Source organism: Ailuropoda melanoleuca, chromosome 4 (genome assembly GCF_002007445.2).
Source record: "Ailuropoda melanoleuca isolate Jingjing chromosome 4, ASM200744v2, whole genome shotgun sequence".
In the NCBI taxonomy this organism is placed as follows: Eukaryota; Metazoa; Chordata; class Mammalia; order Carnivora; family Ursidae; genus Ailuropoda; species Ailuropoda melanoleuca.
In genome coordinates, this window is record NC_048221.1 from 19,883,581 (window position 1) to 19,899,099 (window position 15,519).

At 57.5% G+C, this 15,519-nt stretch overlaps 1 protein-coding gene across 3 annotated transcripts; it reads left to right on the top strand.

Moving 5' to 3' along the window:
* Positions 1-2,698: 2,698 nt before the first annotated feature.
* GRM2 (glutamate metabotropic receptor 2) lies at positions 2,699-14,036 on the top strand. 3 transcript variants are annotated; one of them, XM_034658391.1, is made up of 6 exons: positions 2,699-2,808; positions 4,487-5,072; positions 7,513-8,350; positions 10,252-11,327; positions 13,085-13,265; positions 13,497-14,036. In XM_034658391.1, exons 2-6 carry the CDS (start codon positions 4,623-4,625, stop codon positions 13,568-13,570), a joined length of 2,619 nt encoding a protein of 872 aa, XP_034514282.1. In that variant the 5' UTR covers positions 2,699-2,808; positions 4,487-4,622; the 3' UTR covers positions 13,571-14,036. The 3 variants fall into 3 exon arrangements, 2 of the variants coding, with proteins under 2 accessions (XP_034514282.1, XP_034514283.1); XR_002142615.2 differs by lacking the exon at positions 13,497-14,036 and adding an exon at positions 12,408-12,562 and having other exon boundaries at positions 2,699-5,072; positions 13,085-13,208; XM_034658392.1 differs by lacking the exon at positions 4,487-5,072.
* Positions 14,037-15,519: the final 1,483 nt, after the last annotated feature.

Sequence of the window (15,519 nt, forward strand, 5' to 3'; positions counted from 1 at the left end):
TTCACCTCAAAGAGCCTTATGTGCATAGGCTGGGAGTGGGCAGGGGTACTCCCAGCCTGAGGAGAGGAGGAAATGTGGCAAGGTACTCTGGGGTGAGAAGAGGAAAGGGTATTGAAGGCTCTCCACTCCCGGCTTTGTGGCCCCGAGTGACAGCTGGTCCTCCATTGCAGCAGTCCCAGAGGCTCCCCCAGGCTGCTGGGAAACAGGCAGAGCAGGTCAAGGGGAGTGAGAGCCAAGCATAGGGTGCCCTTCAGGGCTCAGGAGTGGGGAGCTCACAGCCCGCCTTTGCTTCCAAGAGATGCCTTTGTGTCTGTGGCTCGAGTGTGCCTGTGTTCATGCTGGTATCTGCTCAGCAGGTGAGGCCGTTCCTGCTGTGCCTGCCAGTGTCTGTGTTCCTGTGTGTGTGCATGCACATGCACACGTGCCTTTGGTTCTGTGTGTGTAACCGTGGATAGGTCCGCTCATGGTGGCCCTGGCCAGCTGTGCCCAAGCAGGCAGTAGGATGTGGTTGGGGCTGGGTACGGCTGTATTTGTGCGGATGACTACATGGTTATGTGCACGTGATGCTGTTAACTGTATGTGGCAGTATCATTAGGGGTGTGAGACTGGCCAGCCAGGAGCATCACTCTGGGGGCTTTGTCCGTATATAGCTATCTGTGTGTAGCTGTGTGTCTGTGTGCAGCTGTATTGTGTGTTGTGTACATGTGTGTCCACATGTAAAGCTATAGGTTAGTTCAGCTGTGTCTGTGGTTTTGCTAGCTGTATGTAGACATGTCCACGTGTATGGCTCTATATATGTGACTGTCCGTGAATATAGTTTTGTGTCTGCATGTAAAGCTATGTGTTATTGCTGCGTCTGTGTGTACAGCTATGCGTGAGGTTGCGTATACTTCTCTGTGTGTGGCCATGTCCGTATGTGCAGCTCTGTAAGGCTGGGCATCCGTCTTTGTGTGCACAGCTGGGAGTGGTGGCCGCATACCTGGCTGCGTAACCGCATGTCCTCGCGCTGCAGCAGGACTGTGTAGCCCACTTGCTGCGGGCCACGTAATGGGCCTCTGGGACTGGTGCTGTGTTTAGAGCCCTAGGTCTTTTGTGAGGCTATCTTAGTGAGTGGGCTGGGATTGCTGTGCGGCTCCTCTCACCTCAACACCCTGCTGCTATCAACCCCTCTGCTCCAAGGGCCCAGCTCATCACTCACTACCCCAGGCAGCAGTTGCTTTGAACTAGCCAGAGCTGGAAGACAGTGTATCTGTCCCTCCAGCCTTGTCCGACAACTCTGAACCCTTCCTGCTGTCACCTCACCTCCCGTTAGCAGAGGAGTTTGGGCTTGTTTGGGTTTGATGTGTTTGTTTCACAGCTGTGCTTTTCCCAGCACAGTGGGGCATCGGGTTTCTGTGTCCAGGGAAAAAGCCTGTCCTTCCTTGGTGACACCCCTCCCCACCAACTGCGACACACAGATGTAGGTGTATGTGCCAGAGGGACCTGGGCTTGGCATGTGCTCATTAGCGTGTGTCTGAGCTAGCTGTGCCTCTACTGACACCTGTGGAAGAAAGGGCAGTGCCAGGGGAGCATATGTAGAGATGCTGTGCACCGTAGCACCTAGTGTGTGTGCAGGCTCTGAGGCTAACCCTGGGTGCAGGTCCCCTCTCCAAACCCTTCAGCATGATTGGGTGCTGCATTTTATCCACCACCTTCTACCCAGGGGCATCCTCCATTCTGCTGCAGGGGGGAAGAAGAGTCAAGAGCATCTTCTCAGAGCTGTCCTCCCTCTACTTGGGCTCCAGCTCCCATTCCCTCCTACGCAGCAGCCAGTTTCAGGAGCCTCTCCTCCACCCCCCTCCCCTCCCAGATCCCCCTGCCAGCCCCAGCATGTCCCTTAGGGTTGACCCTAGTGCCTGGCCCTGCAGCACCCCCCACATACCCCAGGTTGATATCTCTTTGCCATAAATGCCCTTTGTACATGAGGGTGGGGGATTAGTGAGGTGGGTGGGGGAGGAGGTCAGGGCTGGGTGTGTGTAGGGGGGCTGGGTAGCAGCTTTAAAGGTCATCTGCAGGAAGAGGAGGCCCCATCCTCCTCTGACCACCCACCCCCCATCTCTTCCTCCTAGTGACTCAGGCCCTAGCTCTCACATGGGGCCAAAGGCACATGCCCCTACCCCCAAGCCTGGCATGTGGACTGAGCTGCAGTCTGTGGATTGAGAGAATGGATGTGAGGACAGGGACAGACTTGTCTCAGCTGGCTAAGCTCTCTACCTATCTCCCACGTGCCTCCTTACCTATCTCCCTTTGGCACCTTGCAGCCCTAAGGCTAGCCCCTCCGCTCTCATAGATGAGACTCCACAACACTGTGCGCACCTCCTGGGGCTCAGTGACCTTCCTGGCCCCGTGTCCCGTGCCCGCTGCTCTGTGGGCTGCAGTCTGACCGCGGGGTGGAGGGGGCCGATAGGCACCTGCTCCTGCGCAGAGCGGGAGCGCCCGAGGATTCAGCACCACGCGGTGGACAGCTCCGGGACGGAAGCCCCGCGAAGAACAGGAGCCGGAGGCTCTGGGCAAGGAGCGGTGCAGGAGTCTGGAGGGAGGCGGAGGCCCGGTTAGGAGCGGGAGATCCGGAGTGGGGAGGAACGGAGGAGGGGCTGGGGGCGGGCCGGGGCCAGGGGCGGGGCGGGCCGCGATTGAAAGCGGCCGGGCGAGCGGGCGGGCGGGGAGTGCAGAGCTGCTGAGCGAGGGAGCAAGCCAGCGAGCGAGAGCTGGAACCCTGCGCCCCCGGCTCCTCTCCGTTTCTCTCCGCGCCGGAGTCGGGCACGCCAGGTAGGGTAAGCCCGTGGTGCCGCGGCCGCTGCCGACCTTATCGATCCTGACCCCATGTCCCGGAGACCCGCGGGCCCTCGAGTTCTGGGGCTCCCGGGCCGGGGCGTCCAGACAGTGCTCACCAGGAGCTCCGGGAAGCGGGAAGACAGCCCCAGGCATCCCGCCTTTCTTCCCCAGAGAACGCACGCCCTGCATCACGCTCCTTCGTTCCTCCTCTCCTTCCATCCTTTGGTCTGTCTTTCTGTCTGTGCCCCTGTCTTTGTGTCAGCCTCTAGGGCTCAATCACTCCCTGTCCGAATTTCGTGGCCCAGACCGCCTGGCTGCCCCCCTCTGGGGTTCCGTCTCCCTTCAGGGTATTGTCCCTGTCTGGATTTTGGTCCTGGCTGGCCCTGTGGGAGGCTTGTGGTCTTGACCAGTTTGGGCCTCAGCCCCCATCTGGGTCCCGTCCCCATCGGTCCTGGTCTTCATGCTTGCCTCTCTCTCCTGGTTGCCTGGTTGAGCTGCTGCTTTCTGGGTACCCACAGGATCCCAGTCTCCCTGCCCTGGCACCAGGGGGAGATTAACCCTGAGGAGCTGAGGGGCAAAGTGAAGAATCCCAGTCTCTGTGGCCAGGACATGGGGTCCTGCCCTTCTTCAGCCTCAGTTTCCTTCTCCTAGCCTTCCCAAGCCTGCATGATTGTGAGAGCCTGTGTGAGGTGGGCATCTGGGAGGGTAGCTGGGGTACAAGTGAAGCGCAGAGTGGAAGAGGGAAGGAGGAGTCCCCAAGGGCCAGGGCCAGGGTGGACAGGATGGGGAGAGGATGCGGATAGGGAGGTTAGAGATGGTGACTTTCTCTGCTTGGATCTGAGCTGAAGAAAAAACAGGGGCATTAAGTCTCCAAAAGCATTCTATGCAGAGCTAAGGTGTCCAAAAGTCTCACCTTGAGCACTGTTTTGAGATTCTGACCAGATGAACTACCCCTGACCCTGGACACATGTATGCTCACATCTACCTTCCCTACTGACTTAAGACCTGTGGCCACTTCAGTGTCCCTCCCTGAGGCCAACCTCTCCATCTTGCTGTCAAATCCCCAGGGCCTAGAGTGTCTATTACTTCCTAAGTCAGGGGGCTCTGGGATGGATTTTTAAGAATTAGGGGCTAGGACCCTTGGGGGTGCTCATCTGGGCTCCAGTCTCTCTAGGAGTTGGAAACTACCCTTTGGAGACCTTTCCTTCCCTCTTCCCTGGTGGGTTTCAGCCACAGTGGCCTATCTCTGGAAATGCAAGGCTCAGGATAGGGACTAGACCCCCAAGTTTATACTCTAACCCGACCCCTGCTGCAAAGGCATTGACTTTGGGGTCCTGGGAATTTTGCACAAGGTCTTGGACACTCTGATTCACAGCAGGATTGGTGTCGGCTGGGGTCTCCTGACTTCTGTCTGGTCCTCTACTCTCTGCCTCCCTCCCTCTCTGCTAAGTATGCAATGGGCACAGAGCCCATCTACAGACCCAGATCAGGGCAAAGCTGACAAACAGGCCAAGGGGTGTCTGGGAGTTTTTCAGCCTGGTTTGTGATACTACCTCTCCCTGGCTCCCTAGAAAAGTCCCATGGAAGAGAATTGGGGAAGGCAGAGTCAGAAGGGGTAGCCACTCTCGGGTTCCACTTCTCCCTGTTTGTCTGTCTGTCTCTTTCTCTGCAGGAGCTGGGCCCCTTCTTATCTCTCTTCCTGCCTGTCCTTTCCTGGTCCCTGTTTCCTCCTTTCTTTGCCTTTGCTGCTTCTACCCTCATCCCCTGGAGGCCCAGGCCTGCTGGACCCATCCATCCCCTTTGGGACTATGGGATCACTGCTTGGGCTCTTGGCACTGCTGCTGCTATGGGGCACTGTGGCTGAGGGCCCCTCCAAGAAGGTGCTGACCCTGGAGGGGGACCTGGTCCTGGGTGGGCTGTTCCCGGTACACCAGAAGGGTGGCCCAGCAGAGGAGTGTGGGCCTGTCAATGAGCATCGAGGCATCCAGCGCCTGGAGGCCATGCTTTTTGCACTGGACCGCATCAACCGTGACCCACGCCTGCTGCCGGGTGTGCGCCTGGGCGCGCACATACTGGACAGCTGCTCCAAGGACACACATGCCCTGGAGCAGGCACTCGACTTCGTGCGTGCCTCGCTTAGCCGTGGTGCCGATGGCTCACGCCACATCTGCCCCGATGGCTCTTACGCCACCCACGGTGATGCTCCCACTGCCATCACTGGTGTCATTGGCGGCTCCTACAGCGATGTCTCCATCCAGGTATGTGGGGGCTGCCCAACTGGGGGCTGGGGAGGGAGTCTGGAGCGGGGCCCAGAATTCCCTCTGAGCAGGGGCTCCAGGCTGCCATGCTTTGGAAAAGGGGCTAGGAGCTTCCTTTAAGTAGCTTTTTGTGGAATACTAAGAAAGTGCCCCTGTCACATAATGGGGGTTAATTTTTAGAGATTGTGTAAGGAAAACATCGCGCTTCCATCCCATACATACACACACACACACACACACACACACACACATACATACACACACACCTGAGGTTAAACAGCCCTGAGAAGCTTAGTAGCCAGGCCTCTTGATTCAGAACTCCAGGTTTGAACCCTGGCTCCCCGTGTACTATGTGACTCTGAGTGTTATTTCTCCCTTCTGTGCTTCCGTTTCCTCCTTGTAAAATAACAGGACTCATAACACTTGCCACTCTTAGGGTTGTGGTGGAAATTTAATGAGATACAACATGCAAAGCATGTATTGGGGCCATGCTCAATATCAGCTGCTATCAGTGCCCCATTTTGTAGATTGGGAAACTGAGGCTTGAAGAGAGGCAGGTGCTGGCGCAGTGGAGACATTCCCCTAGGGCCCTCAGCCAAGGGCCTCCAGCTCTGTCAGATCATCTCTCCATGGGCTGTAAAGGGGTGGAAGATAGAAGCCAGGAGCAGCCCAGAGAAGAGAAACAGGAGTGGGGACCCCAGAGGAAGAGAAGCAGAATGTGTGTGGCAGGGGGAGGGTCCCCTAGGTCTTCAGGGGGTACAGGATTTGAAGGGGTGGCAAGGTGAGGGAACAAGACCCTCCTTCCTCCTGCTTTCTCACAAGAGGTAAGCAGAGGGTACTGGCCCAGATGATATCCCTGGGCATGCCTGGCTGCTTTAGCCCAGGAGGGATCCTCCCCCTCCCAGACTTGGTCCCACCTCTTGCCTGGACCCTTACTTGTCTGGTGCCCAGAAGAGGCTGCCAGATGAGGCCAGAACTGGGATCAGGGTTGGGATTTGCAAGGAGGGCCTTGGCTGGGGCTTTAACTTCTTTTAGGAGGCCAGCTGAGGGCACTGCAATCAGAGGCAGGGCCAGGACCCCTGACCTGGCATGCTTATTCGGGAGAAATGAAGCATGAGTCTGAACCATGGAGGCCACATCTGGCCTGGGATCAAGGAGGCTTGCTCATCCCCCTCCTGCAGGCGGTGAATTAGTAGTTCAGTTAGTCCCAGCTACTGGACGTGGCTGGTAGCAGCTTAGACAGGTGTGGCTGTGCCAGCACCTACCTCTGCCACCTCCCACCCGCTGAGGTCTTCAGGGGCCTCTCAGGGTGCTAGGAAAGCACCCACCCTCTCCACAGTTCTCTTCAGGGCTCCATGCATTCATCTCCAGGAGCCCAGTTACCTTCCCCCCACCCCAAGCTGTTTGCCTCCTGTAGCAAGGCCCACACTTCAACGTCGGTCTGCTTTTTCCTTGTCTGAGTCAAAACAAGGCCCAGCCCTTCATCCTTAGGCTGCACCTGCCTGTTCATCATTCCTCCTCATTCCTGCCCTTTCTCTCCTGCTCCAATCCCTCTTGTCTTCCATACGCCAGGCACTGTGGCCTCACAGGCATTCTCATTGTTATCTACCTTGTCAGGCAGGAACGAGAAACTGAGGCTCAGGGAGGTTTGCTAACTTGCCCAGGGACACAGAGGCAGAAAATACAAGAGGAGAGGGCATTGAGACTGTCAGAATAAGAGCCTGTGTCCCAGGTGCAAAGACAGGACCAGCTCTCTCCTGTGGAAACTGGGCTTTGTCCTGCTCTCAACTACCCATCCCACCAGGGCCTTGTCCGGACCCCACTCTTGGGGGCAGGACCCAGGCGGTCAGTGGTAAGCAGGAAGCCTTGTTTATTTCGAGGTCAGCCATCCAATGGAGACCAACTCTCCGGCTCTCAGGGCCATAAGGCCCTCAGATCTGGGTTGTCTTTCCTGGTGAAGCCTTTTCCATCTTTCTCCATCATTCCATCAGGATGGGCTCTGGGGAAGGGATACCTGCTCCAAATAGGTAGAGAGCCTAAGAGCCCTGAGCATCCCAGATGCCAGCTAGTGCCCCCACCCCCTGCCCTGTGCAGCCAAGTGCCAACCTCTTCCCGGTCCAGGATTTGGGCCTTCTCTTGTCTCCCTACTTTTGCTTCTGCTATGCATCTGAAGGGGGACAACAGAGGGATTCTGGTGTGGCTCAGGAGCCTGGTGCCTCAGCCCTAGGTCCTCTCTCTCCCAGCTCTTGGGAAGGGGTGCAAAACTCCCTGCCCCCAGAGGGAAGACACATCAAGACAGGATAGAGGTCTTTGGGGTGAGGGAGACCTCAAGGCTGACTACACTGACAATTGATCCCAAGGCCAAGTAACGGTGGGGAACACGTCTGTCTTTCAAGTCCGACCTGATCGCTGATCTTTGCTGGCTCTACCCCTCCCCCAGGTGGCCAACCTCCTGCGGCTGTTTCAGATCCCACAGATCAGCTATGCCTCCACCAGCGCCAAGCTGAGCGACAAGTCCCGCTATGACTACTTTGCCCGCACAGTGCCCCCCGACTTCTTCCAAGCCAAGGCCATGGCTGAGATCCTCCGCTTCTTCAACTGGACTTATGTGTCCACTGTGGCATCCGAGGGCGACTACGGCGAGACAGGCATCGAAGCCTTTGAGCTCGAGGCCCGTGCCCGCAACATCTGTGTGGCCACCTCGGAGAAGGTGGGCCGTGCCATGAGCCGGGCGGCTTTTGAGGGTGTGGTGCGAGCCCTGCTGCAGAAGCCCAGCGCCCGGGTGGCTGTCCTGTTCACCCGTTCTGAGGACGCTCGCGAGCTCCTCGCCGCCAGCCAGCGCCTCAACGCCAGCTTCACCTGGGTGGCCAGCGATGGCTGGGGGGCCCTGGAGAGCGTGGTGGCAGGCAGCGAGGGGGCCGCGGAGGGCGCCATCACTATCGAACTGGCCTCCTATCCCATCAGCGACTTTGCCTCCTACTTCCGGAACCTGGACCCCTGGAACAACAGCCGGAACCCCTGGTTCCGTGAGTTCTGGGAGCAGAGGTTCCGCTGCAGCTTCCGGAGGCGAGATTGCGCAGCCCACTCGCTGCGGGCCGTGCCTTTCGAGCAGGAGTCCAAGATCATGTTTGTGGTCAATGCGGTGTACGCCATGGCCCATGCGCTGCACAACATGCACCGAGCCCTCTGCCCCAACACCACCCAGCTCTGCGACGCAATGCGGCCCGTCAATGGGCGCCGGCTCTACAAGGACTTCGTGCTCAACGTCAAGTTTGACGGTAATGGGGCTGGCCCATGGCCACCAGGCGGTGGGCCTGTGGAGGGCGAGAGGGAGCGGGCCTCCAGGTTCCATTCCTTGGCTAAGAAAATGTAGTCTACAGCAAGAAAGGGAGACCCGCGGGGGCTGGCAAAGCCAGGGCGAAGATGGCTAGACAGGGGCCACTCCCCCTGGAGCCGGGACTGGGGTTCCTCTTTGCAGCCTGGTCCCACAATTTGAGGGTCTCTAGTTCCTGCTTGGGCTTTGCACTCTCTCTCCCCTGCCTCTCTATCATGCAGGCAGCAGGGACTGGGGGGCCTCAAGCTCATTCTCAGGCAGCATAACAGGATAAGGGTGGGTTGAGAGTGAGCATCAGGGGACACTCCCTTTTCTGGGAAAATTCTATTCCTAGACCTGATTTTTTATTCAAGGTGGCCAGTCTCTTCATACCCAAATTTGTTTTTATAGACATTTGTTTATTAATATTTTATTTATTTAATTGAGAGAGAGAGAGAGCGTGCACGTGCGCACAAGCAGTGGGGAGGGGCAGAGGGAGAAGCAGGCTCCCCACTGAGCAGGGAGCCATGATCCCAGGACCCCAGGACCATGACCTGAGCCGAAGGCAGACGCTCAACCTATCTAGCCATCCAGGTTGCTCTATAGATTTTTTAAAAATATTTATTTATTTATTTATTTATTTATTTATTTATTTATTTATTTTAGAGAGAGCGCACGTGAGTGGGGGCAGAGAGAGAGGGAGAGAAGCAGACTCCCACTGAGGGTGGAGTCCAATGCTAGGGCTGGATCTCATGACCCTGAGGTCATGACCTGAGCCAAGATCAAGAGTCAGACACTTAACTGACTGAGCCACCCCAGCACCCCTGTACCAAAATTTATTTTGCTCAGTGTTCCAGCTTTATGAATAACGAATGCCTCAGAATCATCCCTGTGCTGCAGGCAGCATCACTGTAGGAGCAGTGGGAGGGGGCCAGGGCCTCCAGGGCCTTGTGGCCCAGGGCTAAGACGGATAATAATTCCAATGAGGTTGACATTCAGAGTTGTGGGAAAGTTGGGGGAGGGGTTAGGATTGGATCCAGGGGCACCAGGTTGCTGTTAGAGCAAGGACCCATTCAGCCTGCTGGGCTGGATGGGATTTATGGGAGGGCTCGAGTTGGATGCTGAAGACTTCGAGGCTGGCTGGAAGGAGCAGAGGCTGTGGGGGCCCTGCAAGGGGCTCCAGGCTGCACCATTCACCATGGGGCCTTAAGCACATCATCTGCTAACGTGAACCCCAACTCCTCACTGGGACCTGGGATGACAAGGGGTCCTGCTTCCACCTGAGCCTACCTGGGAGATGTGAGGTTCCCGGGCAAGGGGAGAGGGGAGTAAAAGTGTCTCATGAGCTGCCTATGAGCACATCCTGGTGAACGTCACTGGTTATAAGTGATCACTGAGGTTGGGGTTCAGCTAGCCTTGCGATCAGTATTGGGACTGGAGGGGCTGACTAAGTGGGACCAGGAACTGAGGCCAAGTTCAGCTGTGAAGGAGTCCATGTTAAGTCTGGGGAGAGGGCTGTGGTGTGTGATAAGGCTGGGGTCTGGGGTCTGGATTGGAAGGTATTGGAGTCTAACTGTAAGGTTAGGTTTTGGGGAGTCAGGGTTGGGGGTTGGTGTGGGCATGACGTTTGTGAAGATGCTTGGGCTTTGAGGCTGGGGTTCTATTTGGGGTTTAGAGTGGAGATTTGTCGTAGCCTCGCATTTAGAAAAATGGCTGGTTGGGGGGAGGCCAGCTTTAGTGTTGGGGTGAGGCATGGGAGAACGAGGAGTGGCCTCAGGGCTGGGGTTTGGGTTCCATGTAGGGTGCGAGTCGAGGTCACATCAAGATTAGCCACCAATCCCACCCTCTCTTCCCCCTCAACCCCAGCCCCCTTCCGCCCGGCTGACACACACAGTGAGGTGCGCTTTGACCGCTTCGGTGATGGCATCGGACGTTACAATATCTTCACCTACCTGCGGGCCGGCAGCGGGCGCTATCGCTACCAGAAGGTGGGCTACTGGGCGGAAGGCCTGACCCTGGACACCAGCCTCATCCCATGGGCCTCGCCTGCGGCTGGCCCCCTGCCCGCCTCTCGCTGCAGTGAGCCCTGTCTCCAGAATGAGGTGAAGAGCGTGCAGCCAGGAGAGGTCTGCTGCTGGCTCTGTATCCCCTGCCAGCCCTACGAGTACCGGCTGGACGAGTTCACCTGCGCTGACTGCGGCCTGGGCTACTGGCCCAACGCCAGCCTGACCGGCTGCTTCGAGCTGCCCCAGGAGTACATCCGCTGGGGCGATGCCTGGGCCGTGGGGCCCGTCACCATCGCCTGCCTGGGTGCCCTGGCCACCCTCTTCGTGCTGGGTGTCTTTGTGCGGCACAACGCCACGCCGGTGGTCAAGGCCTCAGGCCGGGAGCTCTGCTACATCCTGCTGGGCGGCGTCTTCCTCTGCTACTGCATGACCTTCATCTTCATTGCCAAGCCCTCCACGGCGGTGTGCACCTTACGGCGCCTCGGTTTGGGCACCGCCTTCTCTGTCTGCTACTCAGCCCTGCTCACCAAGACCAACCGCATTGCACGCATCTTCGGGGGGGCCCGGGAGGGAGCCCAGCGGCCACGCTTCATCAGCCCTGCCTCGCAGGTGGCCATCTGCCTGGCGCTCATCTCGGGCCAGCTGCTCATTGTGGCCGCCTGGCTGGTGGTGGAGGCACCAGGCACGGGCAAGGAGACAGCCCCGGAGCGGCGGGAGGTGGTGACATTGCGCTGTAACCATCGAGACGCCAGCATGCTGGGCTCACTGGCCTACAACGTGCTCCTCATCGCGCTCTGCACGCTCTATGCCTTCAAGACCCGCAAGTGCCCCGAGAACTTCAACGAGGCCAAATTTATAGGCTTTACCATGTACACCACTTGCATCATCTGGCTGGCCTTCCTGCCCATCTTCTACGTCACCTCCAGCGATTACCGGGTGAGCTCCCTGCGACAGAGTGGCAGCGGGGGGTGGGGGCGGACGCTGGACCTTCTGCTTCCCAGAGTCTTGTTTACTCTTCTGATAACTCTGAGGTGCCAAGAGGCTGAATGCTCACCCAGGGCCACACAGCTTGCAGTGACCCCGTTGGGACTGGACCCCAGGGGGAGGTGGGAAGGCTGAGTGGGGCCTTAGGCAATGGCCAAGGAGATGGAGGAGTTAGAGCTGAGATTTCAGGACTCAGATGTCCCCCTCTAAGCTTGAGGAGATGCATGTGCCAAAATATGTCCGACTGAGCTGCCCTGCTCCCCGGAGGGGTTGGCTGCAGAAGGGGAGACCTGGTCTAGTGGGTGGGTGATCAGGGCATCAACTAAAGAGCTAAGTCAGGAAATGTTGCTGACTTGTTTAGGTTGACGAAAGGTCCTAGTAAGAGCACAAAAGAGGGAGGGGTGTGTGTGTGTGTGTGTGTGTGTAGAGAGAGAGAGAATCATGGAGGGCTTCTTGGAAGAGGAGTCCTTGCACTGGGCTCTGCAAGACAGGCAGGTTTGAATAGGTTGGGTGGAGAAGATAGTGGAAGGCAGCCAATACAGAGTTTGACTGGAGCGGAGGGTGTGCACTGACCTCCCTCGTTAAGGAGGGGAGGCACAGATGGTGGAAGGTAGGCAGAGGTGAGGGTGGAAAGCAAGAATGGGAATGGCAGGGCCGTCAGGCCATGCAGCCCGGGAGGGCGCAATGCTCTGATGCCCCTTGGAGCCGAGCAGTGTGGCATGGCGCCCCCTGGAGCGGGGCAGGCAGAGAGGGTGAAGCACAGAGCCGCAGATCTGGGATCTAGGGTTGAGGAAGGTGAAAGCAGGAGGAAACTGTACCCCGGTTGATGGCTTCCTAGCAAAGATCCAGCTGGCCTGAGTGTCTCGGTAGGTCTCCTCAGCTTCAAGGGGGCAATGGCTGCTTCAGATGGGGTGGTCAGGGAAGGCCTCTTTGAGGAGGTGACAGATGAGCTGAGCTCTGAACAATAAGAGGATCATTTTGGTGAGTCCTCACAACGCTGGAGTAAACTCCGTGGCTCTCCCCATTTTACAGATGAAGAAACGGAGACTCAGGGAGGTTCAATCCCTTGCCTAAGGTCACTCAGCTTGGGAGTGTAGAGCAGGGTCTGAACTGACAATCTTAACAATTAAAGGAGCAGGAAAATCGAGACAAGAGCCCCTGCAAAGGCCCCTTCCCCCAGGACAGAGGTATGGTGGGCAGTGCTGGGGGCCAGGGCGGCTGGGCTTGGCTGCTGTTGCACCTGCTGGGCCACCTGCCTGGTTGGTGGAGGCCAGCGCTGGGGAGGGAATCTGCTCTGACTCAGCCTGCATTTGCATATGATTTGCATTTGCATGCCAATCCTAGGTGGTTAAGGACTAACCTGGACACACACACAGTTCCCACACATGCACATACGTACACACTCATGCACACACACATTCCTGCACACGTATGCATGCAGATACACACACACCAGCACACACACTCCGATGCACACAGACACCCCCGCACCCCTGCATGTTCACCCCCTCAGCTGGAATTTTCATCTCCCTGGGAAGGTGGTCCACGGGCTGATGCTGGGACTGTGCCCACCTTCCTAGAAATCCTTTGGGGCTTGGCAAAAGGACCAAGGCCCAGTGTTGGATGCTCACCATCTCCCCCCCTCCCCACCCCCACAGCCTGGGCTCGGGTCCTGGGGTCAGACTCATCCTTGACTTCACCCATCCCAGGTACAGACCACCACCATGTGCGTGTCAGTCAGCCTCAGCGGCTCGGTGGTGCTCGGCTGTCTCTTTGCGCCCAAGCTGCACATCATCCTTTTCCAGCCACAGAAGAACGTGGTTAGCCACCGTGCGCCCACCAGCCGCTTCAGCAGCGCCACCACCAGGGCCAGCTCCAGCCTCGGCCAAGGTCAGCATGCACCCTAAGCAGCCCTCCCTCTGCCTCAGCTCCTCCACATGGGGGCCACTCCTTGGGTTGCTGGGATTCTTTGGCTGGAGGTGGAGTGCTCCTTAGAGGAGGCTGGAGAGGGGAGGGAGGGGTGAAGGGGGAGGAAGCCTCCTCCACACTCCTGTCTCCTCTGCTGCCTGCTCTCCGGGAAGGACCTCGGGGTGGGCCCCGATCTCTGGCTTCCTTTCCTAGGCTCTGGCTCCCAGTTTGTCCCCACCGTTTGCAACGGCCGTGAGGTGGTAGATTCAACAACATCATCGCTTTGAGGACCCCACGTCCCCGCCGGACACAGCTGCTCCCTGGGACCTGGTGCAGACCTGCATCCAGGGCCAGGGGACGTGAGCTGGAGCACTGCAGTAACGCCAACACCAACCCCACGCCCGCCCCCAAAGCCACTCACCACTGGCTCCAGCCCTTCAGAGTCAGAAGTCAGGGTCCTTGGCCCAGGAACCTCTGCGACAGCCACCAACTGTCCTTGCAGCGTGTCCCCTCCTTGCTAGGCCCAGGACTCAGAAGGGAGCAAGCCAGGGTAGACACAGCCCTGGAATGGGATGGCTAAGGACTGTCGGCCCCAGCTCCCAATCAGCAAAGGTGCTTCCAGCCCCGCCCCTCCCTCCTTCTAGGGCCTTTTTAATTTTTTACATAAGTTATTCTGGGATGGGGAGGGGGGGTTCTTGTGGGGGCCATCCCTCCCCCTGCATAGTAGTTTGTCCTGTGGTTTATTTTGTACTATCCGTAAATAAAGTGTCTTTATTAAAAAAAAATCACTCATGGCCTTTGATCCAGGGAGACCCCTCGTGCCCTCCAGAGCCTCCCAACCTCCCTTTCGATGGTATTTGTTGACTCTGCTCTATGCCAGATGCTAGGATCTGGCGGCCAGCAGGACAGACCCAGCCCTGTGTGATGGGGAGACAGAAAATGGAAAAGCCATCCTCTGAAAAGGAGCCACTGCAGAATGGCCAAGGAACCAGTGGGGTGAGGGCAGGGGGATTCAGTGGACACAGGCGCGTCTGACAGTGCAAGGGAAGACGTGGATGGTGTGGGCGGTGGGCCAGCAGGGGCAGCCACCTGTGACTGGTAACCGTGGGCCTTTCCACACTGGCCTGCCTGGCACTTGCAGGAGCCGCTGGTTAGCACAGAGCAGGCTGAGTGTCGGTATGGAGGGAACCAAGAGGAGACACGGAGTTGAACATCGCCTGTTCATGTAGCGCATAAAGAGCTCCTGAGGAGGGAGGAGAGGAAGCAGGAAGAACAGAGGCTGGGCAGTTGGAGAGGCCGTCTGCTGTCGGACTCTGGGAGAGGTGGGAGAAGGGGCCTTTCTCCAGTCTTGGAGGAGCTCTCACCCTAGGGCCGGGGTTGTGGAGCCCAGAGCCCTCAGGCACCCCCCCATTTGCAGTCTGGGGCTCACCAGCAGAGGGCGCAGCGGCACAGCCTCAGCCCCGGTGCTCAGCCAGGCAACCACTGCCCTCCTGTGGCCTAGGGGACAGTGGGCACAGAACCCCTGCGGGAGCAGAACGTGGCAGCTTCTGGGGAACCCCCACACGGCGGCATCGCGGAGGGACGAGGTCCCGTGTTGGGAGATGGGCAGGCCAGGGACATTGGTTATTTTGAAGTGAACTCATTTGCATTTACAGGCCAGCAAGTCTGTGGAAATTTGGGTTAACGATTTTAAAAATGTAAACAGAAAACTGAAAAAGAAAATGGCAGGAATGGCATTTCCTCTCCAGCAGATCCTGAAGTGTAGGGGTGCCACATAACATCCAGAGTGCCTGGCTAAATTCGAATGGCATATAAACAACAAATGGTTTTTTAGTGTAAGTATGCCTCATGCTCTATTTGGGACATACTTCTACTAAACATTTTTATTATTTATCTGGCATTCAGATTTAACAGGGCATTCTGTATTTTCATTTGCTAATTTTGGCAAGCCTGTTGGAGTGTCTCTTTTCCAGATTTCTGGTCTGGCATGACCCAGGCCTTGGGGTAGCCCTCCGTGGCTGAGCACGGGGGCAGTGTCCCATGGGACCTGCGGTGCTGGTCCCTGCTTCCAGGGTGGCCTTTTCTGGGTCTTCCTGCCAAACCAAACCTAGGAAACATTTGCCCATCTTCCCAGCTGCTGGACAGGCCAAGATGGGCTCGGATACTTTTGCACCAGGAAAGCAGCCCTCCTTTCCATGGCTTCAGCTATTTACCTTAAAATGTAATAATAATAATA